Source organism: Protomyctophum bolini (assembly GCF_963924005.1).
Source record: "Protomyctophum bolini genome assembly, chromosome: 12".
Lineage (NCBI taxonomy): Eukaryota > Metazoa > Chordata > Actinopteri > Myctophiformes > Myctophidae > Protomyctophum > Protomyctophum bolini.
This window is the reverse complement of record NC_137873.1, coordinates 18,650,686-18,677,906: the sequence shown is the minus strand read 5'-3', so window position 1 is coordinate 18,677,906 and position 27,221 is coordinate 18,650,686. Positions and strand designations below refer to the sequence as shown.

The window sequence follows — 27,221 nt, the reverse complement described above, 5'->3', positions numbered from 1 at the left end:
TACAAGCTAGACAGACGGACAAGCCTTTCTGCTTATCGGTAGCAATTAAGAGAGGAGAACAAAAAATTCAAGCCAGGAGGAGAAGGAACAGACCTACCCCACCCCCCCTCCCCCTCCAATCGCTTTAATTGAAGGAGAGAGCGAGATAGAGGTGGGTTGGAAGCATGGAAAATCCGATTATGATCCCCATTCATCAATAATAATAACAACGAAGACGACATCTGGAGAGCATCAACATCATCTCTTTAGGAAGCATCCGTTTTATATCCATCACATTTTAGTCTCTTGTTGCAATCCATCTGGTCATTTCCAGAGCTATCATCATGGCTGGAACACCTCTGGCTGTGTGGTGTGGGTTGTGGGCACGGTGCCGTGCTGGCACACAGGGTCATTTCACATTTACTGTAACAACGCCATTTCTGCCATTTCTCATCATCCCGAGTCCCTCTTTACCACTTGCAAACACTGATCACCCCCTCCCTGCCCCACCCCTCCCCTTTCAATTGAGTCAGTCTGAGTGAAAAGCAGTGAGGTAATAGATTCTGTAATGACTCCCCCCGCTCCACCGACAGACGTCGTCCGTTCTCTCTCTCTCCCTCTTGCGAGAGAACACACGCACACACCTAGTACAGCATCGATTCTCAACTTTTTTAATTTCAAGGAACCCCCCCACCCCCCGTTTGATATGCATTAGACCACAGACCTTCCATTTGAGTCAATTAGTTTTAACCTCTGGGGACCCCCCATCTTACAATAAGCTTATAAAATACTCAAAGAGTTACAGACCCCCATTAAGGGTCCATTTGGACCCCGTTACTGGTGGTCCCCGACGTCCACTGAGAACCAACTGATCTTACAACATTGAAAAAAAAGCCCAAACTTGAATCCTATACAAAGGCTGCCTTACAGGGGTAGGTGTTAAAGTAATAGGGTTTACACAGGAGCGTCACTTTGACCGCCGTGCAGTACAGCCTCCCGAAGAAGCCCGAGGTCCTCTGCTTGACGCGCGGGTCCGTTGCCGCCCGCCACAGGTCGTGGATGTCCTCCACGTGACCATGCGACGTCATCATGCGCTCGTAGATGCACGGGTGGTACGGCGCCTTGCCCTCGCCCGAGAAGTAGACATGGTCGCGCGGCGACACGCCCATGGCGTTGGCGCAGATGCCCATGAAGACGTCGTCGATGTAGATGGAGGCGTTGAGCGTGAGCGTGGCGCGGCGGATCTTCTCCGCCACATCGCGGGACACCACGTAGCCAGCGCCCGCCGTGTAGTCCGGGTACGCCGACCACTGGTACATCTCGAAGGGCACAAAGTACTTGCTTTCGCGCCGGCGGATGGGCGGCGCACCGCGGTGCACGCGACCAATCCAGAAGTCCGAGGCGCCCCTGGCGGCCTCGTCCTGCCACAGGGTAGGAGGCGTTTAGGTTTTAGTTGACGATCGATTATTGTATAATAACGATTTTATTGTTTTTTGGTATGGAACGTTGGAACATATGAATGAAAATGTCATTTCCGTTTGCCTTTTTGGAACACACAATTGCACAGGACAGATATGACAAATAGCCGAAATACACAAATAAATGACAGGTTCCAAATAATCAAAATGAAAAATGTACTACAACCATAAAAGGCAATGCATTTTATAATCGTACACTCACAACAAGGCGTTGTCTTGTGAGCTTGTAGATCGGCTATTTACGCTTTTTCTGAACAGATGAACATTATCTCAAATGATTGTATCCAGGCCTACCTGCAGGTAGCCCACAAGGTTGGGCATGTGGACGAAGATGTCGTCGTCGGCCGTCATGAGAAAGCGTGCGTGCGCACAACGGTCGTGCGCCCAGCGGAACTGCATAATCAGCTTCAGGGTCAGGTTGTGGAAGGAATCCATGAAGTCCTCCAGAATAAACAAGAATTAACAAAAATCAACTTTATTGTCACAATTTTTTTATTTTGGGGAAGCTCCATAATTCTTAGTTTTCAGGAAAGTGTGGCTGTGCAGAGAGAGGCAGAGCAAGGAGAAACCATAGGAAAGAAACAGGTCAAAAGAAAGAGCTGAAATACCGGTATGTACATTTACCAGATTTTCAGGCCGCTATGTAGTTTGAAGTGTTAGACACTGCTGTATCACTGCTACAGTATGTGGTGCCCCATATGCAAATTCTGTCTATAGAGTGTATGCACATGCGCAAGCACATGCATATCTGTTTGGATGTATGGGCTGTCAGGGCCAGAAAATAGTTTTTTTGACACTTAGTAGGCGTTCCTGCATAACTTCCAGGTATGATGATGATGATACGCACATACCCTCTATTCTGATGGAAGACCTCTGATCAGTGTTGTGCCAAGTGTAGTGCAGATTTGAACAACGGTGTGCCTTAAGTTGCAAGTCTGCATGTTGCGCAAGTGATGTCTGCCATCCACACATTAGGCAATTTTAATACAGGATAGCAAAACAGTAGCAGGTACGTGCATACGGTTACTCAGGGACAGGGTAGGTGGTTACTGGTTAGGCATAAGGTGAAGAAAGTAGCAGGTATACATTTGAGGTTAGATATAAGGAGCAAATTTAAGAGTAGCAGGCATGTAAATGAGCAGCCCCGTTTGGAACCTCACCGTCCTCTGTTAGCTCTGAGAAGAGGTTCCGTGTCAGGACTTCGAATCATAAGTCGAAGTTCGAGACCTCCAAAAGCAGTGGCAAAAACTCTTTTTGCAGTATTTTATCCTAAAAGTAAAGCTACAGATGATACAATTACGAGTAGAAATCCCAGACTTAAATTGCTTATTTCGTCAGCCTGTGGCCACGCAGTCAACCCCCGTTCACATGCGCAGCACTGCTTCCGTATGATTGCATTGGGGAAAACATGGTACTGTACTGTCTGAGTGACGTCATAAGCTTTGTAAGGGGTTGTTTCACCGTGCTCTAATTTCTTTTTAATACATCTCTAGCTCTGTAGAAATACCAGAAATACTTTTTGGATACGATACTGTGCAAAAGGTTCTCACAAATGATTTTGGAGGGCTCGACCCATTCCAACTAATGCAGGTATATCCTGACACGGAACCTCTTCTCTGAGCCAACAGCGGAGGGTGAGATTCCAAACGGGGCTAGTACATGAGGTTAGACATAAAGGTCTTCTACCTGCTGGATCAGGTCGCCGTGCAGGCGGTCCTCGCGGTTGAGCGCCTCCTGGAGGCCGACGCCGCTCCTCTTGCTCCACGGGGGCTCCTGGGGCTCGACGCGCGGCACCCCCAGGACGAACACCACCTTGACTGTGACACCCAGGGACCGCTGAATGTAGGTCTCGTTGCCCCAGGTGGACCGGATGGCCTTCCGGCGGGCCGTGTTCTCCGGGGACGTCTTGACGAAGAGCAGGAGGAGGACGTCCTGTCCCGAGCACTTGTCGGGGTGGTCCAGCAGGAAGCGGAAGTTGCTGAAGCTCTGGGCCTCCTGCCGGGCGATGGTGAAGCTCTTGTTGATGAAGGTGAATCGGTTCACCAGGTAGCGGTAGGAGTAGGACTTGACGTGACTCACCTATAGGGGTGTCGCCGTAATGAAATGTTAGAACAATTCATTGATGTACGAATATTTGCAACAACTGATTTAGTTGTGTTTTGGGCATAAACATCCATTTGTTTCTAAATAAATTATCATATTACAGTGTCACACAAAAACATGAAAAGTAGCAGATCTACTGTAAGCTCCAAAGAGAAGCGACATGTCCCAAGCTGCTACAATTTTTTTATTTAAATCCTGTCTGAAGATCTACAGTATGACTAAAAGCATGCACAAAATGTAAAAACTCTGAGTGTGCGGAGGCTCCTTTTAATTGAGAATTAGAATCCTGGCAAGTAACTGTTATGGATATATGAGGTTTCCACCGACACGACAGAGACAATATATAAACTATACATATGATTCAAAATGGCCTTTTAAGCTTTTTAAACCAAAATTTTACATATATATGAAAAATATGAAAAAACCTTAAATGTACACAAACATTATTAGGGATGTAATGAAAAACTCACAATACGATAATATAACTAGATAAAGTGCCCCTCGGTGCACAGGTCTCTACCAGGGCAGGTCAGGTTGTGGCCTCCTGGTGGCGCTATAATAGGCCAATGTGAATTTCTTCTTATCTTGGATGGCAATTGGATGATTTGAGGCATTTTGTTCAAAACAGGCCAATCCTGCAAACTTTGAAAGCCAATGTTAGCCAATTAGGATGGAATATGAAATATCGGACAGATTCGTCTCGAGCACATGACTACCGGTATAGAGATAGTGTGTAACGATTTGCGGGATTTTTGGACAGAATCTGGAGGAGTAATATCAACAAATGTGTTTTACAAAAGTCAGCCTCCTGGTGGTGCTATAACAGGCCGTTCTGGAATTTTGGGGCAGAGGTTCATTGTTGGCATCCAGGGAGTGTGCAAAATTTGGCATCGACCGGGTTAACGGTGCCGGAGATTAGCTGTACACAAATGGACGGACGGATGGAGGGACGGACGGACGGACGGACACACACACGGACACACGGACGGAGTGCAAAACATACTCTCTCCCCATGCCTTCGGCCTGGTGGAGACAACAACAACAAGTCCATATTTATCGTGATATTAAAAATAACATGCTCGGAATAGAGAGGTTATGGATTATGTGATTAATGAGATGCACTCTGCTCATTTGAGGCTTTGTGCCACTTTAGCTTGGTGTCTCTTGGCACAGAGCTGGTACTGTACAAACACTGATTAAAGCCAACGATTGCGATGATCTAAAAGTTAAAACAGGGGGGTCTTCAACGTTTTTCAGGGCAAAGACCCCTTAGCTGAGAGAGAGATGAAGAAGGGACCCACCACTACATTGTATAAAAGTGTTGCAGATTATACCTTTTCATAGATTTGTATTTTTAGACCGTTTTAAACCCTCAATATTTACTTGATCATGGGCTCTGTACTTCTGTCTGCTTCCCCTCTACACTAATTATAGAAAAATAGGGGGTTGTGAGCTCGTAGAGCTGCTATTTTAGGCCAATGTTCCCCATTACACAAAGAGTTGGCACCTTGGTAGTTACTCTGAGGACCCCCTATTGAAGTAACCACTCACCACACTGCTGTCCAGCTGCTCCCAGCACACCATCAACACGGACAGCACCAGACACGTGGTCATCAGCTGCACGCACTGGCACTTGCGTATGCGCCGGAAGTTCACAAACATCCTGGAAGCGGTTCCGTCAGGTCCTGCTGTGTGTAGTAGGGCCGTCGTCACCATTATGAACATTTTACTTGGCGATTAATCGACGCTCAAGTAACGAGTGATGAAACGATTCAATTGTGTTTCTGTCGTTATGAATAATAATAATAATGAAAAAACAAACATTTCTGGTTGCTTTCAGGCATTGGATTCACAATAGGTGGGCAGGGCAGATATGACAAATAACTTACATAATTGAATAACTTTATGCAAAAAATAAATAAACACGAATAGTGGACAATCTACAAATGAGTCACATGGTGACGCGTTTTGAGCTTGTAGATCTGCAGTTTCCACTATTCTTTTAAATAATATATGAACATCTTTCAACACGGAAATGATTATGACGATTATTGCGCCATGCCTACCTGTGTGCACGTGTGGGGACGAGGAGGGGGAGGGGGTGGTGGCGGGGGTGGACAACGGTGTTCGGGTGACTGTGAGACTTCGGGCTCGCCGGGCGTTCCATCCTATAGGTTCTTTTCGCACATTCAGCTAGGAAGAGGCGATGGGGAGGGGAACGGTAGCTGTAAGGGGGAGGCTCACGGGGTCCGACGGGAAACCGTGTTCATCGTGGTGGCAGTTTTCACTCTTGCTTCATCATCTTCGTCACCAGCATCATAGCGGCAGGGGACTCATCTTGTCTTGTCGGAGCCGTGGCGCCATGCTTCTGAAATGGAACACAGGATGATATCGTTGCTGTCTCTAATCTCCATATTTTAACTTTTTTGTGGGGTTTTCGTTTTCGTAATTCAACAGCCTACTTGATCATATTACGGTGTCACACTATAAGCTTCAAAAGCAGCAGATCCACAAGCTTGAAACGCGGCGAGAAGCGACACAGTTTGATCTTGTCAAATCTGCCGTTTTTAAATTTGAACCCTGAAAGTAAGTGGACAAACAAGGTTTCCACCCGACAGAGACGATTACGTTTATTGTTCGGATGAAACCTGATGACGTGCGATGAAACTCACTCTACTCAAAAAGGAAACAAGAGTGCATCGATTATAAAACTTCCAAATCACTTAACTTCTACCGGTTACAGAATGCAACAAGAGTGCATCAATTATCAAACTTCCAAGTCACTTAACTTCTACCGGTTACAGAATGCAACAGTAGTGCATCAATTATCAAACTTCCAAGTCACTTAACATCTACTGATTACAGCATTAGGCAATGCTAAATTCAGTAGTGGAAAGTAACTACTGTAAGTAGTACTGAAAGTGTAAGTAAGAATTTGGCAAAACGCGAAGGAAGTAATGAGAAAGATGGATCTGATACGCCTCATCTTAGTCGGAATCAAACTAGCAGTTAGCAAAACCCAAAATAGGTCATCTCCAGGGTCTCAATGCATCGCATGCATCTGAATTGAGCCTTGGTCAGACCACACACACACGTGTATGCAGTATGCACTGGTGCTGATTTCTTTACATATCATTGCAGAAATGCATCAAAAGTAGCACATCCACAAGCTCGACACACGGTGTGAAGCGACGCGCTTTGAGCTCTTCGATCTACTACTTTTGCCATATTTGAACCTGAATCCTGGAACAGAGACGATATGCAAGTTATCATTGCAGTAAAGTACGTATGTACAATGAAAAGAAAAACTCAATTAGATTGTCGATTGCAATTATGGGCACAACAATTAATCGTAATCTAAAATGTCACGATGACAACCACCAGTTCTGCTATAGTAGAGCAGCAACAGTAGCTGAGGAGTCAAAAATGAAGTCAGTGGGGGGGGGGGGGCGTGTTGGTACACCGAGTCTGACTGAATGCAAAAGCCAACACAGCAAATGTGATGCTGCAGGCCGCGCTATAATGGAAGGGTTTAAGGTGTGGACCCAGTGAAATCGCTGAGAGCCGTGGAAAGCACTCCGACACAATGGAGAGCATCAGAATAGCTCCGGAGGCACAATGCTGGGATGAGAATAGCCCTTCCGCCCGGGCCCTGGGCTATCCAGGGTGGGATCACCATGGCCCCTGGGCCCTGTGACTCCCATCGCAGGGGCCGAGAGCCTTTTTAAACATCATTAGAGGGCCCCGCTGCCTAATGGGGTCATTGGCTTAGAGTGGCTCTCTCTTTTCTGTCTGCCGGATAATGAGAGTGGAAACATCACCTAACCTCAAGGTTCACCATCAGCCAAGGTCCTACTGCATGCACACAGAGAAAATAAATGGTTCCCAATCTTAAAGAATGCCCTACTTGATCATACTACAGCAGCGTCACACAAAGGCATCAAAAGTAGCACTAGCAGACCCACTCGAAGCTCGATACACGGAGAGAAGTGACACATTAGCTTGTAGATCTGCCATTTTTGTATTTGAATCCTGAAAAGTAACACTTTTGGACACGGAGGGTTCCCTTATGACAGTGAAGTGACAATTCAAGGACATTTAAGACATTTTTAATACCTCGGAAAAGACATACCATTACTGCATCAAAAGTAATCAACAAACTGCACAAACATTGGCCAAATCGTCAATATAAGAAACAGGCTTGCATTTCGAAAATAGCAGAGCTACAAGCGAGGCACTGTGAGCTTGTAAATACTTTCACAATATATATTTGTGAAACCCAGTCAAAATATTATTTTTGGGGTCCACTGTCCACAGTTCAAATATGATTAGTTTTGGGGGTCCCAGCCTGAAAAGGTTGAGAACCATAAAGAACCTGTAACCACTTACTTAAGTCACAACTAATAAATAGTCCATCAGCCAGGGGCGTAGAGTGGGAAATTTGGTGTATATATATGTATTTTTTGTTTGCACGAAAACATTTGGGCAAGTGGCTATGGTCCCTTTTATAGGGGGTTATCACTTTTATAGGGGGTTATCACTTTTATAGGGGGTTCAACACCAACAGCCGGTCAGTAGGTGGATTCATGAATATAGACATTATACCAAACCATTTTGAACAAAGAAAACCTGTTGGCTGCCGGACTATAATGAGACTGACTGGGAACAGAGTATCATATGGAAAATGCGCTTCTGGCAAGGGAACTTGCAAAGCCAGTTTCTGACAAACTAGACGGACGAGACTTTTCAACCATGAACAGTATGTAGCCTACTCTGCATGAAACTGGATACTACTGGCGTTGTGAGTTAACGGTTTTGGACATGTAGGTTTACACCCGACAGAGACGATATATCTGTTGTTGCGACCGAAGGTCGTGACATCACTATGACACAGGTCTCGTTACATCACTATGACATCAGGGATGATAGTAAATCAGGGATCATATCATAGTAAATGCGACCTGCTGTCACAAATAATATATGTCCATATATATATTAGTATATGGATATATGTCAGAACCTGTTCTGACATTCCATATGTTGATCCTTCCACATCCATCGTTCCTCTATGATGTCTCCCTTCTCAACAGGCCCGAAATGTAAGGTCCGACCCTACCTGGGCCCTCATCTAACCCTGTACACTCAAGACACTGCCACCGCTGCCACCCTTAGATCTCCATATGGAGCTGACCCGTTCTGACATTCCATATGTTGATCTATCTCAGGCCTTTAAATTCCCTGAGGAACATAGGCCATTGATGAGGCTCCTCCATCCCCTTTGGTCAGTTGTTGCCATGACAGCCCTTGTGCCTTCATCTCCTGCTCTGTGGTTCTTCTCCAGGTGGCTCTAGGCCTTCCTCTCTTCCTCTTGCCTTGCGGGTTCCATGGTAATGCATATTTTGTGGTTGATCTATTGTGTCTTCGCAGTGTGTGTCCTATCCTCCTGATCTGTGTTGATCTGAGCTCAAACCCTGTAAACTCAAGACACGCTCCATATATGGCCAGTGCACGCAACCTCGCCCTTTAGGTCGAGGTCGCTTCTCACCCTCAGGCGTCTTACTGGTGATCAGTGTTTTGAGAGAGAGAGAGAGAGAGAGAGAGAGAGAGAGAGAGAGAGAAAATAATGCACTTTTTGGATTAATAAAATAATATATAAAATGCTCCATTGGCCACGCCTGCATAGTGGTGCCTCCAGGAAGACTGGAATTGACTAATGAGTCATCCAAAGGTCAAAGTGTCAAGGTGTTCTTCACTGTTACGTCATATGTACAGATACACTACACTACAGTTAAGTGCTTCTGTTCAGGCTCCTCACACCTTGTAGCAGAATTAATAATTAACAACAAGGAGCGGGTGGAAAAGCTATAATGCAGAAAGAGAAGAGTTTGACCATTGTTTTGTTGTTGAGCTAACATTCCTGTTCTGGCACAAACCTTCTGCACAAATGGCCAATCTACAAGCTCATAAAGCGTCGCATGTGCAACGTGTTGTGTTGTGCGACGTGTTGTGGTGTTGTGCTGTATTTACAGTGTAAAGATTTGGGTTTCGATGGTAAAAACTGAGCGGATCTAGTATAGAGCCCTGGGGGATGCCGTCAACAGTGTAGTTTGAGTGGTTTTCAAGGTGATGTGCACAAGGTTCTTACTCTGAGGTTATAAACACCTGAGGTAAACATCTGTGTATGTAAATTGTAAAACTGTGCATGTAAAAGCTGTAAAATGACCTACAGCAAGTGACTAAAGATGTGTTACTAATTATTACAAATGTTTGCCCCCAGAACATGGATCCTAGGGTTCATGTGGTTGACGGGTTTTCCCTGTGATCACCTTGTTAATCAATAACTAGGCTGTAGAAATTTAGATTCAATCAGATTTGCCTCTAAATGCCATCACTATGCCTCTAAATGCCATAGCTATGCCTCTAAATGCCATAGCTATGCCTCTAAATGGCATAGCAATTCAAAAGGAAAATACGGTGTACTTTGTGTTTTTAGTCTAACGATATGCTATAGGTTGTTGTCATTTTTAACCATTTAAACCCTATGTACTTAGTTGACAGGAGTCCCCCAAGGTTCTATACTAGTACCCCTCCTCCCCCCCCCCCCCCCCTCTCATCTGTGCCAAAAGGTAGCCGATCTACAAACGAAAGGTACCGCATTGCAAGCTAAATGTTAAGAAATTTGCCCCAGAATAGGGGCACTGGTTCTCAGAGCGAGACCGAGGGGCCCTTGAGGGGATTCCATGGGGTCTCTAGCAGAATAGGTTAATAAAGCATCAAATCAATCTTGAAAAATGAGAACGCCACAAATCATATGGGGGTCTCTGGCATACAATATTTGTAGATGGGGGTCTGCAGAATATATGAATTGGGCGTTCCTTGACACTAAAATGTTTGAGAAGCAGTTCAAGTTCAAGTTTTTTTATTTTTATGGATCATTTCAAGCTCATCTAGTCTGAACTGGATTGGCGCTGCGCAGGCCCGCCCTGCGGCATTGTGCCATTAATCTGTTCAAGTCAAAAGAGAGAGAGAGAGAGAGAGAGAGAGAGAGAGAGAGTTATATGGTACAGTGAACTGTGTCACTGTGGCCCAGCGGACACTAGACCTCATCACACAGTCTGACAGGTGCTCAGTGTGTGAACTGCCAACAATGTGAGCTTCCTCATCTTACACTGCCTTGTATAACCACAGAACACCTGGAGGCTGGAGCTCTGTGTGTGTGTGTGTGTGTGTGTGTGTGTGTGTGTGTGTGTGTGTGTGTGTGTGTGTGTGTGTGTGTGTGTGTGTGTGTGTGTGTGTGTGTGCATACAAGTAAACACAAGAAATATCATTGCTGTCGGGCAGAACCCTCTTATCTCCATAGAACTTTTTAACTCTTTTTTATAAATGAATGCTCCAATTGATCATACAACAGCGTCACACAAAAGCAGCAGATCCACAAGCTCGAAAGTCGAAACAAGCAATTTGAATGCTAAAGTAACAGAGGTTTCCACCAGACAGAAGAATGGCCTACAAAACACTCAAATATAAACTGTTACTAAAAGGCCTAAATGCTGCCCCTTAACTAATAACCACTTATAGACCCACTAAACTTGACCTGAGTTGCACTGCACTTTGGGTGTTCCTTTTCGATCTACATGAAATCTCTTCACCAGAAATAGCCGTTATAAAAACTACAGTCTTGTAGATCGTCTATGTTGCACATGTTCCCCCCAGAATGGGGGGGATCAAGTGGTTATAACTCATTTCTGGACCAGGGCCCACTTGATAAAACTTGACATCTTGACCTCTTGTCAAGATGTCACCCAGTGGTCACCCAGTGGTCAGATGGGTGGGCTGCTTGCATTGTCAGAGCATGTTTATTTTAAAGAATTGACACTTTTTATATTAATGTTATATTATTGTTATAAATTGTTATTTATTTATTTTACAATTATTTGGTGGCCCACTTGCAATATCCTCATGGCCCACCGTTGGGTCCCGACCCACAGGTTGGGAATTACTGGCTTAACCCATGAATGCTAGCATCCATTTTCTGGGAATGCCATAATAGATATTAAACATAGCATCCATATTCTGGGCATGCCTTAATAGATGAATAATTGGTAAAAAAAAAAAATAGGCACATTCTGGGCAGATCTACAAGCACACAGATCTACAAGCTCACAATATGTGTCTCAAATCTCAATGAGACTTGTTATGAGCTTGTAGATCTGTTATTTTAGGCAATGCAATTTTGTGCAGCAAGCTCTCAGTTAGCTCATAACATTAGCTTCTGTTGCCACTCATGTTCCACTTCTCACTTGGATTCTCATACAAACCCCTTACACAACAGCAGCCGTTCAGACTATGTTAGTTAGTTTAGTTGCTGCGAGAGTGAGGTCTAGCCAACACCAACTCGGGATTCCTGGATCGCTGCCCTCCACAAATTCCTATCCAACAGCTCTGCAGTGTTAGCCAAGCTGTCGCACCGCAGCACATCTACAGGTGGTACGCTTCTTTCCCCTCCTGGCTTTGCCCTGGGTTGGCTCCCATAGGGTCAATTTACTTGCCTCAAGTTCTGGGTGCCTGACGCAGTGCCCTGCAGCCTCATCCTTCTCTCTCTGACTTTGTCCGTGACGCGGTGGTAGGTCCCCATAGAGGTCCACATTTCTGATGCGGTCCGTCCATGTGACACCTAGTGCCATTCGTAGCATTCTTGTGTAGACTCCATCCAGGGCTTTTTCCTGTTGTACTGTGAGGGTCCATGTCTAGGCCCCATACAGCAGTACTGAATCGACAGTAGCTATGAACAGCCGCCTCTTAAGGTCTTCTCCCGTGCAAGGCTTTCCAGGCAAGTGCTCTCCGAACCTTCAGATCCTGTTCAGTTGAGGCAGTCCAGGCCCCGAGGTACTTGAAGTTCTCGACTTGCTCGAGCACCGTCCCGTCTGCAGTGGCAATGGTTTTGTCCTCGGTGTTGACTGTCATTACCTTTGTTTTCTTGATTGCAAGTCATGATCCATCACTACAACGAACAGGAATGGGGCAAGAGTGTCACCCTGTAGGACGCCTGCTAGAATCTCAAATTATTTGGTGTCACCGTCGCAGGTTTAGACCTTGGCTCGAGTCTGGCTGTAGCTTGACTCATCTGGACCAACTTTTCTGGAACTCCGTAGACACGTAGAATACTCATGAGTTTCCCCCGGTGGATGGTGTCGAAAGCCTTTTGGAAGTCAATGAATGTGATCACATTTAAGATTGGTCTAAGACGATTGAGGATCATCCTGTTAGCGGTCTTGGCAACTTGTGAGCTCAGGTTGATGCCACGGTAGTTGTCCGTCTTGGTGAGGTCACCTGACTTTGGTACTGGAACGATGTTCATTGTGCAGTGTGCACCATAGCTCCGGCTGCTCTCCAGACATACTGTATGTGCTTTGTTGATGAAATCTAGCACCACCTCGTCTATAGGCACGCATTTCAGAACCTCTGGTGTCAATAAATCCTCTCCACAGCTGTTGCCGCACTTGATCGTAACCTTGGCCTTCTGGTGGACCCCGATCTTAGACAATAGCTAGGTATAGGTATAATTGGTTGCTATAGTGCAAACAATTTTGCAATAGTAGTTGTCACATAGAGGAATACATCTAAACTACTGTATATTGAGAAGTTATATCTAGATGTACATGCAATACTAATTACGGATCTTCAATATCTTCATATTCATGTCTCTTCATACGGGCCATCAGGCTTGTCGTTACATATTACATATTGTCGTTATATATTCTATGCATTGGCTTTCTATGCATTGGCTTTTATTGATTTAATACTAAACAGTACAGAGTACAGTCAACACTTGAGATATCATCGAAAAACTTCCTTGCAGTCTAGTTTCCATTCAGGTCTTGGTTATTCAATACGATATATACAATGTTATACTACGATATATTTAAATTGTCAGTTCTTTTGTCCGTTTGTTAAAGAAACAATGTATCCATAATTATTCTAGCACACATGTAAAGTTTGTTTATGCTTAAAAATGTACAGATATGGCCCGGGCCGGCCTACCGTTCCAGGCACCTAGGCTGGTAATCCAGCCTGACAGCTTGTCACAGGTTCGAGTCCCGATCCCGACGACCTTTGCTGCGATCCCCCCCCCTCCCCATCTCTCTACCCGTTTCCTGTACACCTATCAATAAAGGCAAAAAGCCCCAAATATATCTTTAAAAAATATATAAAGTACACATAATTATGCTATTCCTCATGCTTTTATGGTCGGATTAATTGATTGAATGCTTACTATTAGTGAATAGAAATGTTAACAGCACATGGTACAGTAAGACATTAAGGCTAACAACATTATTAACACAATAATACTCATTACAAAACATTACAAAGGAGAAAGGGAAACAACGGTGGCAGTGAATGTCAAAAGAAGTGTCATTTTGAAAGAAAACAGTGATATAATGGATGGTGTCAGGGCACTGATCATTGTCACAAGTCAGTGTTTGTCTACTGTTGCCCTGGGGGCTCGTTGTTTAACCTAGAAGGGTGTTGTCTATTTGAGGGTGTTGTCTAATGGTTATGTTAACATATCCTGAGAACCGACACTTCCATGAGGTTATACGCTCTACTCGTCATTCACGCTTAAACCAAAGGCAATGTGAAAGTAAATGCCCGCCCCCTGCACCCCCACACCCATGCTGTGTCCCCCATCCACCCCGCCCGCCCGCCCGGCGGGATCTAATAACAAGCCCTGTGAAAGTGAGCCATCCCGCCAAGCATAGCTCCCAAGTCACAGCTTGTATAAATAGATTTGTAACGGGGGAGGGAGGGATTACTAGACTTTAGTAATTAAATAAATAGTCGTTCTACTAGCTTGTAGATCTTCTGCTATTGGTACATGTATATGGATGCTGGGGTTCAAGCGGTCAAGAAACAGACAAAAGACATAATAAAATACAAGGGTGCCACCACTCACTCACCGGTAACAAGATGATATCAGCCTGTTGTTTGAGGTGTATCCACAACCAGCGCTTCTCCCATCCAGACTCCTGTTCTCTCCTGTACAGATCCACTCCCTGTATCTCTCCCTCTCTCTCTCCTTTAGCCCGGAACTTTCACGTTGACTTTTCCTCTGAGGATGACAGATCCTCAGGCGTCAAATTGGCAGTTGAGACGTCTGTGTGTGTGGAGAGAGAGAGTGTGAGTGTTTGTGGTGTGTATGCAGCACGCGCAGGCATGGGTGCATGTGTGTGTGTGTCACAGTGTGCATTTGCGGTTTTCCATTGCAAACCTTTCGCACTGAGCTGAGCGTCCCTGCGAGGGTGGAGTGTTAAAAGTCCTCTGCTTATTATAATGCATTCTGGTTGCCTAGGTTCCTACTGGCTCTCTCTCCCCCCTCCCTTTACTATCAGTGTGGGGGTGGGCAAGCGGTCGCTCGGCATGTAGGTGGAAGGGGAGAGTGAGGGAGGGAGGAAGCCAGTGACGGAAAGTAACCAAGTAGATTAATTCAATTACTGTACTCAAGTACAATTTTGAGGGACATTTACTTTACTTGAGTACTTAAAAATGTTTAGATCGTTGCTGTCAGGAAGAAACTCTTATTCTCCATATTCTTATATTCCCACTTTTTGTGGGTTTTTTTCTTTTGCAAATGAATGTCCTGCTTGATCATATATGAGTGTCACACAAAAGCAACAAAGGTAGCAGATCTGCAAGTTCAAAACAAAGCACGATACATTTCGAGCTTGTATCGATCTGGTACTTTTGAAGTTGAGTAGCTGAAAAGTTAACAGTTTTGGACACCCGACGGAGACAATATTTTAATTATTCTACTCAAATGTTTTACTTTCTACTCCACTGCAATTATTTGACAAGTTTGGTCACTTGTCACACAAATTTTGAATACAGGGCTTTTCCCTTGTAACAGAGTATTTCTACCTCCGGTATGACTATTTGTACCCCAATAAAATGTACTTTGAGTACTTCGTTCCCGCACTGGGAGGAGAAGGAAGCAAAGGACAGATGAGCTATGAGTGCATGGGAGTCTGGGAGATATCTGGCCTTCTTGCCTTTGTCTCAGCAATTCCCTCAGGCAGTGACTAACAAAAGGTGGCGTGGCGGGCAACATGTCATCATGGGACAAAATAACACAATAAGGTTTTCACTCAACCTCGCTGGGACTTTAATACCAATTATTATAACGTATCTGTCGGGTGGAAAACCCATATGTCCAAAACTGTTACTTTTCAGGATTCAAATTCAAAAGTAGCAGATCTACAAGCTCAAAACACAGCGCTTTGCGCCACATTTTTAACTTGTGGATGATGAATCTGCTACTTTTGATACTTTTGTGTGATGCTGTCATATGATCAAGTAGGGCCTTAAATCATGAAAACCCATAAAAAGTTATAATATGGAGATCAGAGGTTTCTGCCCGACAACGACGATAGGAGGAAGGATATCAGGTTAGCTGAGCTCGCTCAGGAAGAGAGAAAGAGAGAGGGGGAAAAAAGGATTTCCGCAGGTACAATTAAGATGGCTTCCTGCTTGTGATGTTGTAATGATAACTTATACAGCTGGATGAGGATTTGGGGTTATTCGCCGAATATCTATTAGAGCAGTGGTTCTCAAAGGTTTTCATGTCAAGGACCCCCAAATGAATATATGCCTGTGGACCCCCCCATCTGAAAATTTGTCAAAAATATTCAAATGTTTTCACGATTTTTTGACAATAGCCGATAGCTGACTACTAGTCAGTGGTGGAAGAAGTTATTTTAACATAGTTTATTTTAACACAGTTGAGAGTACAAAAGCAACATGAAGGACCACCAAAAAAAATACAAATATTCCCACAACATATTGCATCATGATGCATTGTGAGCTTGTAGACCGGATATTTTGGAATAGCCAAAATATAATATAGGTCTTACTCTTACACTATTCAACCTATCTTCATATAATAGGTCCTCACTAATAATCATGATAAATTGGCACGATTTTTTTCTACTCAGTCTGTCTCATAGGAGGGCTGTGGGCAGTTTAGAAACCGTCTTCCAGTGACATCATCATTAGGCAGATTTGTTTTGCAAAAATGTTTAGATTTTCATTATCGTGAGAACGATGGCTTCCATTTTCGCATTGCAACTTATCAGAACTAGAAAGCCTGCAGTTTCTATTAGCTTGTATTCCCCATCGATTATGTCACTGGAAGATGGTTTCTGAACTGCCCTCCTGAGACACAGACCGAGTAGAAAAGACCTGAAGCTGATTCTACCACACCAATAATTTGCCATGCAAGTCCTTCCAACATGTCACTATGTCCAACTACTTGTCACTATGTCCAACTACTAAATGTAGGTCCAACTACCTTTTCTGAAAAACTAAAATTACAAAACAAATATTTTGCTATATACACACACAGGGTTCCCAGTTCCCACACATTTTTACCAATGAATTTGCAAAACCTTTCGAGAATATTTAACCCAATTTCTAGTCCTATACAATCAATCGGCACAATAATGTACTAAAGTACTGTAGCAAAAATAAAATTGTATAATTCCAGTCAAAATTTCTTGCCAAATCTTTAGCTACACCACCTATCCCAAGGCACAATTACACTGCAGTATGTTGTGAGCTTGTAGATCAGTTGTTTACTTGTATACGCAGTAATGTGTGTATACAGTATGTATGTATCCGTCTGAGTACACACACACACAAACACACACACACACACACACACACACACACGATACAATTTGTCACACGTTACCGTAGTGAAATTTGTTCTCCGCATTTGACCCATCTCTTGGAGCAGTGAGCCGCAGCCAAGGAGCGGTGAGCTGCAGCCGTGCCATGCTCAGGAATCATTTGATTAGTAGATTTGACCCCCCAATCCAACCCTTTGATGCTGAGTGCCAAGCAGGGAGGCATTGGGTCCCATTTTTACAGTCTTTGGTATGACCCGGCCAGGGATCGAACCCCGACTGGATTGGGGGGTCAAATCTACTAATCAAATGATTCCCGAGCGCGGCACGGCTGCAGCTCACCGCTCCTTGGCTGCGGCTCACTGCTCCAAGAGATGGGTCAAATGCGGAGAACAAATTTCACTGCGGTAACGTGTGTGACAAATCGTATGACTTTGACTTTGACCTCCCAGTTTCAGGGCGGACACTCTAACCACAAGGCCACTGTCTGGTAGAGAGATATACAAATTTCCCACTTTAAACAAAGGAAGCCTGTTGACTCCGCACACACACAAAAGATTCACAGAAAACAAAGTAGGGAACAAGGCTGTAAACTCCCGCCTTTGCTGAGTGATACGAGTGGATCACAGTGTTGAGACAGCAGTGGTGTGTGGTGTGGAGTTCTCTCCCTAAACGGGTCAACCGACAGGAAGCTCAAGTTGAAGCGGTGTTGTTGTGGGTATGATGATGCTGGCGGTGGTGTCAAGACAGCATGACTACAGAACGCATGTTGTTCCACTAAAGACGACCGCAGGCCAGCCCCTTATCTCCACTGTAACCATCCCTCAAGAAGACACTGCTTCTCAAAGTCTGTGGAGCCCCAGGGGGTTTCCAGCAAAATGACAAACGGTCTAAACCAGGGGTTTTCACAGGGGGCCCGCGACCCCCAGGGGGGGGGGGGGGGTCACATTCACAACCGATGGCAGAGGAAACCATGCAAGGCACCAACATGTTCATCTGGAGCAGTTAGGAGTTCAGTGTTTTGCTCAAGGACACTTTGACACTTTGCTAGAAGCCGGGAATCGAACATGGAAACTTTGGATTCCAAGGTGGCCGCTCCACCTCCTGAGCCACTGCCGCCCCTCTACTACCTCTACTGTACTGTACTGTCACTGTACTGTACTGGCACACCCGAAATCACCATATATACACTTAATATGTGCGTTTGTTAGGTTGCGCACAGGTGGTGAAAAACAACCATTCTGTTTTCGTGCTCAGACGCACCCAGCCAGCCACCCACCCACACAGCCACCCACCCACCGACACACATAGCTCCGCAAGGGAGTGGTTGCACCACTCAAAAAATGGCTAACACAAAAACACATTTTGTGTCCGTTTGAAATGCTAAGGAAGGCCGACGTGTCAAAACGTGTCCGTTTCTCTTGGTAGACTGCTGCTGCTGTGCATACCTATTAGAAAGTCAAGAACATAAACTACTCAAGAGAGTGCAGATAATCCTTTCATTGTATAAATTCAAGAATCTGCAGCCAGTTTCATTCATTAATTGTAAGAGACACCTAGCCTCCACTTGAGTTGATCGCGCCTTCTCCTGGCGGATTTGATCCGGTAGGAGAGTTGCCTAAAATGCTGATGTCCTGAAGTATAGTAATACAAAACGTGTGTGTGTGTGTGTGTGTGTGTGTGTGTTACATGATGTGTTTGTATACTGTACATGCGCAGTGCTAACTGCCAACTGTGGGATCTATTCTATAGTGTGAAGCCTGTCTGTGTACATACTGTACTACTACCTATAGGCTTCCCAAAAAGGTCAGCCAGGAGTTGAAGAATTTTAAGTGTTGTTCCCAGTTCCTACATGTTAATCAATAGCTAGACTGAAGAAAACTTTAAAAAACAAAACACTGCAGTTTCAATTCCATGTCAATTAAAAACAAAACACTGTGTAATGTGCTCTTTTTCTTTAGACAGTCACTATTCAGTCACTGTCACTATTAACCACACGAACCCTTTTCTGCGGAAATAGAAGAGATTTGGTGTGTAGATCAAGGTTTTCAAATTTGGTACGCCGTCATGAAGAATTACAGACCGCCACGCCCTGACAAGCACTTGGAATTGTAGAACATTTTGTTCAACTCAGTCCCACAAATAAATATGTTGTGAAAATGGCTGATCTACAAGCTCACAACGTCTCACACTGAGAGGCATTGTGAGCTTGTAGATCGCCTATTTGCACAATTGACGCCTTGGCAAAAAAGCTTAAGTTCACGCTGAGTTTCTTCTACAGAATGAAGTCCTGCTTTTCTAATGCTTCTCGCAAAAAGCTCAGGGCTCTTCCTGTCTCAGCTCGATTATGGTGATGCTGTCTACCCCTTTGCTAGTTCCTAAACTCTGAGCAAACTCGACCCCTTGTTTCATGCTGCATTGAGGTTCATAACCAACTCCCCCTATAGGACTCATCACTGTACTCTGTACGCAGGTTGCTACATTGGTATATTCTCACTTATACAGCCATTCTTGGTAATCTCCACTATTGGTTGCGTTACTAGACGTTCCTGTTCTCCCTTTGAGCTTCTTCGGTAGCGGGTACTGTATTTATGAGCATTGTATGTCCTGTTTTTATTGTTACTGGCAGAGCTGTGACACTTATTTTGCCTCTTCTCTTGGCCAGTTCACACTTGTCAATTTGACAATGTGGCCAATTTGTGAAAAGTCATTAAATTGTCACTTTAGAAATGTGCAGATAGTATACCCATATACACTTATACTGTATGTTGGTTTGTTTACTGTTGAGTGAGAAAACAATTATATTAAAAGTTGCGATTTTTTTAAACTTAAGCTGTATGAAATACTTGCCATTATTATAATGGTTGCAACTGTATTAATTGATTGCCCGAGTCCCGTGGTGGGAGTTCTGCCCTGGTTTAGGTCAATATTAAGTAGTTCCGGTCATTTTGTGGGGGGCACAGGGGGCCACGCATTAAAAGTAAATTAATCCACAATCCGTCATTTGTATTGTTGAGCCATTTCAAAAATATTAGTGCAACTTTCGTTAAAAAAAGAATTACGCCCAATTATTTTCCATGTGATAGAGGATTCTTAATAAGACTGGTTGTTAAAGATCCCTAAATATTCAGCACAACAATTGAATGGATTGGAGATGACCTCTTGGGTGGGGTGGAATTGTCAATGATCCCGTGGTGCCACCAGTACTACACATCTTCAGTTGTGTGCCCCGACCTTATTGGATGTTTCGGCCACTTATCACAAGACACCCTCTGCCGAGGTTGGCCCACCACAGGCTGATCAGACCTGGGTGTGTGTCGCATGGTGTCACCATGTGGTCATCTGGAAGCCCATGTTGCGTCCCTACGTTTCAGCCACAGCCAGTGACTGCTCCGTTCTGCCGTAGTGGAAAGCCTTCCGTTGGGCCTGACCTCTGATCCCCACTTCCTTCAGGAGCCTTGTAGTGGAACTGGCTACAAAGCCTCTGCAGCCCACCTCCACGGGCCACACTAAGGTCACATTCTCACCAGAGAGCTTTGCTGTGATTAAAACGAATCCTACTGCGCATTTTCAGAAAGTGCACTTCGTTTGACAGGTGTGAAGGCTCATTCGAATCCTAATGCGTATCAAAGAACCGCATTTTACTCCGAGCAAAAACGGGGGTTTCGCTTCGCTTCCAATCGCACTTGATTACGATTTGGTGCAGGTGTGAATGCAATCCGCAGTAAATAAAGGAAATGAAGCAAACAATGTGGCGGGTGAGGAGCTGAACACAGTTGGAGACGGAGAAGGCATATTTTACGCAGCGCAAAGATGTCCCGTTACCTTGGATAGACGTGGTCGGAGTACATTAATCAATTGCTTAAGAAAACACATAAAAACACTGCAGTTTATTATAGCCTACATAATATTCTGTCTGTCTGTCTGTCTGTGCCGTAAACATGGAGCTGTCACTGTGTGGGGACTGGGGAGCAGGGACTTTCATCTCGACTTGTAAACATTTTGCGCTGCTGTCTGTTATATCGGTGTGCTCAGCGCTGTGCCTCCATGCCCAAAAGTGCGTGGCGTGGCTGCTGCATGTATAGTGAGAGAGCGAGAGAGCTGGGGGGGGGGTCCAGTCCCAGACGGCACGACACATGCACGTTATGAGTATAATTCTATCACCATAGAGTTCACTGTGTTGTAGGCTGTGTTGTAGGCTAGGTTTATGAATGGAACACATTGATAAAGGTCCCCCCTGCTGCGTTTCCAATTGCTACGGATGACAGTGTGAAGGCAAACTGCAGCAAATTAAATATGCAAGAATCCCAAAATCTCCGCCCATACGCATGAGTCTACCGAAGTATTAGGTGAGAATGTGACCTAAGTTGCTAAGTTGGCTACTTCCGCTCGAATAGTCGAATGCCTCATTAGCTCAACAATGAAGACACGCCGACAGGATTTGGACCAGAGGACCAGGTCTGGACGCAGGTTGGTCGCTGCAATTTCGGGTGGGAAGGTGAGCCTCTGGCTGAGGTCTGTACGCATTTCCCAATCCCGGGCTGCGCTGAGTCTGGAGACGATGGCTTGGTCCGCCGTTTCTCCCCTTCCCAGATTGTTGTTTTCCGTGGGAAGGTAGTCTGGGCATTTAGAGGCATGGCATTGGTGGTTGCCCTCTTGGGTCAAAGTTGAACGAAAGTTGTGCTAATATTTTAGAAATAGGTCAACAATACAAATGATGTTAGTTAGTTTTGTGAATTTATTTACTTTTACTGCATAGCCCCAGTGCCTCCCACAAAATGACCGGAACTACTTAATATTGACCAAAACCAGAGCAGAACTCCCACCACGGGACTCGGGCAATCAATTAATACAGTTGCAACCACTATATTAATGGCAAGTATTTCATACATCTTAAATTAAAAACATCTGAACTATCCCTTTAAGCTAATCATCTGTGGCGACCCAGATTACTAACAATATATCCCAAACCCTAACCTCAGTCTTAACCGGCCACATAGGTCGCTAAACCTAACCTTAGTCTTAACCGGCCATGCCTCAGTCTTAACTGGCCACGTAGGTCGCTAACCCTAACCTCAGTCTTAACCGGCCAGGTAGGTCGCTAACCCTAACCTCAGTCTTAACCTGCCATACCTCAGTCTTAACCAGCCACGTAGGTCGCTAACCCTAACCTCAGTCTTAACCGGCCACGTAGGTCGCTAACCCTAACCTCAGTCTTAACCGGCCAGGTAGGTCGGACTAACGGGATGGCGGACTTATGGGCCGTCCCCGTTTGGGTACCACTGGTGAGGAAAAACAGAAGTGGACCTAGTATAACAGTGGTACTCAAAGAGGGGTACAAATGGCCTAATGCATAACAAACTGACTCATGCGCCTCATGTGCCTATAATGCAGTGGTTCCCAAACTTTTTCACCCCCAAATTGACACTAATTAGCCCGCGGACCCCCATTTGAAAATATATGCCAGGGACCCCCAATAAGAGACCCATTTAATTCCAAGGACCCCCAGTTTGACATGCATTAGTCTATTTGGAAACCATTGAATGGCATTTCTATCTTTGGGACCGCCAATATATAAATAAATGTAAATTTAACTCTGAGTGTAACAAATGGAATCAAATGGATCCGTTATTGGTTCCATTATTGGTTCCACACTCTCAGAGTTACAGACCCATAAGGGTTCATTTAGTTCCAAACTATCATTTAGCTGGGGACCACCTGGAACTCCCTCAAGGACCCCTGCGTCCCCAGAACCCACTTTGGGAACCACTGCTATAATGCAGTGGAACAGATCTGCCATTACACGGTGCAAGATCTTATGACAATGAATTCCCATGAGTCCATTCAAACAAAGTACAGTTCAGATTCTGTGCTGATGTCAAATTATACAGTATGGGTATGGTACTATGGTTGGCTGTGCACAAATGGGTACCATATTTTCATTTTGTCCGACACACACACCCTGCTACAGAATCTTTCTCTAAAGAAAGTTGCTGTGTGTGTGTGAGAGAGAGAGAGAGAGAGAGAGAGAGAGAGAGAGAGAGAGAGAGAGAGAGAGAGAGAGAGGGGCAGAGACAGAGAGAGGCCACTCAAGGGACAAAAACGTTTACAATCTAATTTGTACCTCAATGGCAGCAATCAGCCTGTTCTAATTTGGTTTCTATCTCTCTCTCGCGCACGCACGCACGCGCGCACACACACACACACACGCACGCAGTACTCAGGGGCTTTCCTTCAGTAGAGCTATCATCTTATTTCTTACACAATATAGATAGGCTAATCCACTTTGTTAAAGCAATAATTATCTTGATGAATACATTCAATTTAGTTACCCGTAGACTACTCTTGTCTTGTGCTCAAATCTGGTCTGGATCGTAGACTATATGTACCTATTCTATGCCGAGTCTTGCCGACATACTATAATTTATCTTGAGTATGCATCTGTAATAATAACAGAAAACAGTATTCTTAAAGTTTGGACTTTGGTGCGTGCACAACAGAATGAACGAATGAGTGTTGGTGGCGGCGGTCCACCTTGCAAGCATAATCCAGCAACACATTCTTCAAACCAAAAGATTTGCAGCATAACCACGAATCATAATATTAAATTGTCTACTATACCCTCAATACACGTCCTCCATATTCAGGCACAAGTTCAAGGAAACAAGAGGCTGCAGGTGGGTACGTGGTTCCTCTTCATGGTGATTTTAACAAGCGGTATGGTATTATATTATTAATGTTTGTGTGGTGCCAGCTTCGTAATGGGTCGATGCCTTCACTGTCACACTCGATCTGACTTACCAGAAGTCAGAAGAGAAAACTGTTACAGCTGACAGGAGTTACAGGATTGATGAGAACAAGCTGGCAGACTTCCAAGTTCCAACTGCTGCTCACACACACACACACACACACACACACACACACACACACACTACACTCCCAAATAAAAACAAATCGTGTCGATAAATAAATAAATACATTAATTAATTAATTAAATTGTAGAGGCGTGTCATGCCATATGCCACATGACGTCGAAAAATGAATAAACACAATTAAGTAAAGAAAAATAAATAAAGGAAAAAAATGTGTTTACTTTAATAAATTAATTGGGGGCCTGTTGGCACAATTTTAATTAATTAATTGGACACAAAGTCCATGAAATAGGTGTAGTTTAGCTCTTTTGTCATCAGTATTTTCTTTATTAATATTTGGGAATCAATGAACTGATTGATTGATTGATTGATATATTTATTAACAGTTTGCAGAATTAGGCTACATTACATTTCAAGCACAAATACAAAGACTGTTAACTGTGAGTGGACGACCCAATTAAGTATTACACTTGTTTACAACAGGGTCCACCATGTTCAATTCATCAAAACATTTAGAGACGTACAAATAGACACTTCTATATAGTTAAAGAACAGAACAGGAATTCATCATAAAGGAAGCAAAAAGGGAAAAGAAACATATACAGTGAGGGGAAAAACGACTGCACGACTGTAGCTCTAGCTGGTCCATATAGCTATTGAGCTAGCACGACTGTATGATTGTTAAATACTTAAAATCCATTATTTGAATTCATAAGGCCGCTGGCGATGGGTTGGGTTCCCAGATTCCAGCCCCATCATGATTTTCTCTTCGCAGATAAGGCTGCACCGAGGGTACAAATTCTGACCCATTAAATGGGCTGTGTGGCACATTTATTGACGTAACCACTAGATGGCACTCATTCCCTAGCTTTCATAACGTTGAAGCGAGGCTGGTTAAAAAGACTGTGATTGCTCGTGTTTTCATCCGTTTCTGCAGATATAACGGAACATATAGCAAATATCAATATATCAATGAGATAACAAATATCTCATTGATACCTTTAATACTTTTGTGTTGTATTGTGCCAACTTATATTATTTAATGAATAACACTTTCTATCTATAGCCTCACATACAAAACCAGTTTCACAGCACCTCAAAGGCCCTTTAAAAAAGCCTGGCCAGGCACTTGGCCTCACTGATACCCAGGGCCGGTTGTAGCCTGGCCCACTAAGGTGGGCAGGACGAATATATGGGCCTAATGGGGGGGCATCCGCATGAATATCAGCAGTCAAAGGATTTTTATTGCAGATGATTTAACCCATTTTGGGCGGGAACCCCTTTTGGTGTTATGCTTTAGCTATTGAAAAATATCAGATCTACAAGCTCATAGCGCGCCATTTAGAAAAATCAAATCGAAACGGATTTAGAAGACATTTTTAGAATCTGTTCTCAGGTCAAAATGGGTTAAGTACAGTGTCCTTTGTCCTTTTGAGAATGATGCTTTTATATTGTTTATGCAGTATATATTAATCTGTCCGACAGCAACACAGTTCCCTAAAAGATGATCGTCCGAGCCAGTATATATATTAATTTGTCCGACAGCAACAGTTCCCTAAAAGATGAATGTCATGCTAGTATATATATTAATCTGTCTGACAGCTACACAGTTCCCTAAAAGATGATCGTCCGTGCCAGGGCCCCTCCTACGTCTCACCAGGTCCACTCCTGCTCTCCCCAGGCTCAGGACCTGTGCGTTGCACCAGACTCCCAGCACCAGGCACTTCATTCAGGAGTGGTGGATTATAATGGCCTCACTGAGGTTTGTTGGGCTTCGTCCTCACGGAGGACACAGGCTGGGGTGCTAACCCATACTGCTCACCCGGTTGGCCGGTTGCCGTCTACATTCCGGCTGTCTCTCCGGTTGGCACCAGACTATACCCGGTTGTCACATAGTCTATTCCTATGAGTCACTAAAAATACATCGCATGGATGCACCTGGGACGTATCCTCAGTGATGTATCCTGAGGTCAACAGGGTTTCGGGTCTACCAACATCATACCCCTCACTCAGGCGACCCAGCTGGGGTTGATCAAATCCTGACTTACGTCCCAGTAGCTACCCTCGATCAGTCCATCAGGGAATGAGCAAGGCCACACAATCCATTGCTCTGGAACTACTCTGCCCCTCTGCCCCTCTCTCTCTCTCTCTGATTAGGTGGGCAGGACACACATTTGGGTGGCCCTGCTGATACCCACCTCACCTCACCCCTGCGGCCCTGCCCATTTTGATAGGCTGAACAGGAGAGAGAGAGGAGTTGCACCACTCAGTTCACACGGGTGGACAAACAGGTAGTCAAAAGGGAGACATCGAAGAGGAAGGATGGATGGGGAAGGATCAACATATGGAATGTCAGAACGGGTCAGCTCCATATATGGAGATCTAAGGGTTTGAGATTTGAGGTCAGATGGAGAGTTGCTGGCCAATATTGATGACATCAGGGATCTCCATATATATGGGTTTAATATTGATATCAGGGATCTCCATCCCTGATGTTGTCACGTGCTCCATCCCTTATGATGTCACATGCTCTCACCCCGACCAACACACACAATGCACGATTCCATAGTAACTGCGACCTTCAAGTCCAAGTCTTTAGTTTACTCAAGTTAGGGAATAAGACCTGGTATACTTAAGACACGCAAAATACAGCCCATATGTCTATTCTATTTTACGTCATGGTGATGTACGATGATAAGAGCGCCCCTTACGTAACACGGGTGTGATTTTGACCCTTTATGATGATCTCAGTGCTGCACTGTTGCCTGCTAATGAGAGAGAGAGGAGTTGCACCACTCAGTTCACACGGGTGTGATTTTTTATATAGAAGTGTATATTTGTACGTCTCTAAATGTTATGAATTGACTTGTTCAATCAATCAATTTGTATACCGTTGTAGGTACCGCCAACCCAGCACAGACCGTTTCATTTGAGAAAACTGGGAAGTTAAAATGACACTTTATCGTGTCTGGTTGTGCTGTGCATTATAACCAGTGGGGACCGTCCAGGGACCCTTAAGGTTCCTTGAGGGGGTTCTAAATGGATCCTTATTACAAATCTCTTGAGACCTGTAATAAGGGTCAGAGATGAGGGTCGTTGATATTCAC

At 44.5% G+C, this 27,221-nt stretch overlaps 1 protein-coding gene across 4 annotated transcripts; it reads right to left on the bottom strand.

Moving 5' to 3' along the window:
- Positions 1 to 565: 565 nt before the first annotated feature.
- On the bottom strand, positions 566 to 14,849 carry LOC308325274 (lactosylceramide 1,3-N-acetyl-beta-D-glucosaminyltransferase A-like). Of its 4 annotated transcripts, XM_080777752.1 has the most exons (7): positions 14,830 to 14,849; positions 14,519 to 14,715; positions 5,627 to 5,928; positions 5,112 to 5,248; positions 3,144 to 3,536; positions 1,752 to 1,898; positions 566 to 1,400 (listed from the first exon to the last, which is right to left on the bottom strand). In XM_080777752.1, exons 4-7 carry the CDS (start codon positions 5,220 to 5,222, stop codon positions 888 to 890), a joined length of 1,164 nt encoding a protein of 387 aa, XP_080633878.1. In that variant the 5' UTR covers positions 5,223 to 5,248; positions 5,627 to 5,928; positions 14,519 to 14,715; positions 14,830 to 14,849; the 3' UTR covers positions 566 to 887. The 4 variants fall into 4 exon arrangements, with proteins under 4 accessions (XP_080633878.1, XP_080633877.1, XP_080633879.1 ...); XM_080777751.1 differs by lacking the exon at positions 14,830 to 14,849 and having other exon boundaries at positions 14,519 to 14,807; XM_080777753.1 differs by lacking the exon at positions 14,830 to 14,849 and having other exon boundaries at positions 5,112 to 5,245; positions 14,519 to 14,807.
- Positions 14,850 to 27,221: the final 12,372 nt, after the last annotated feature.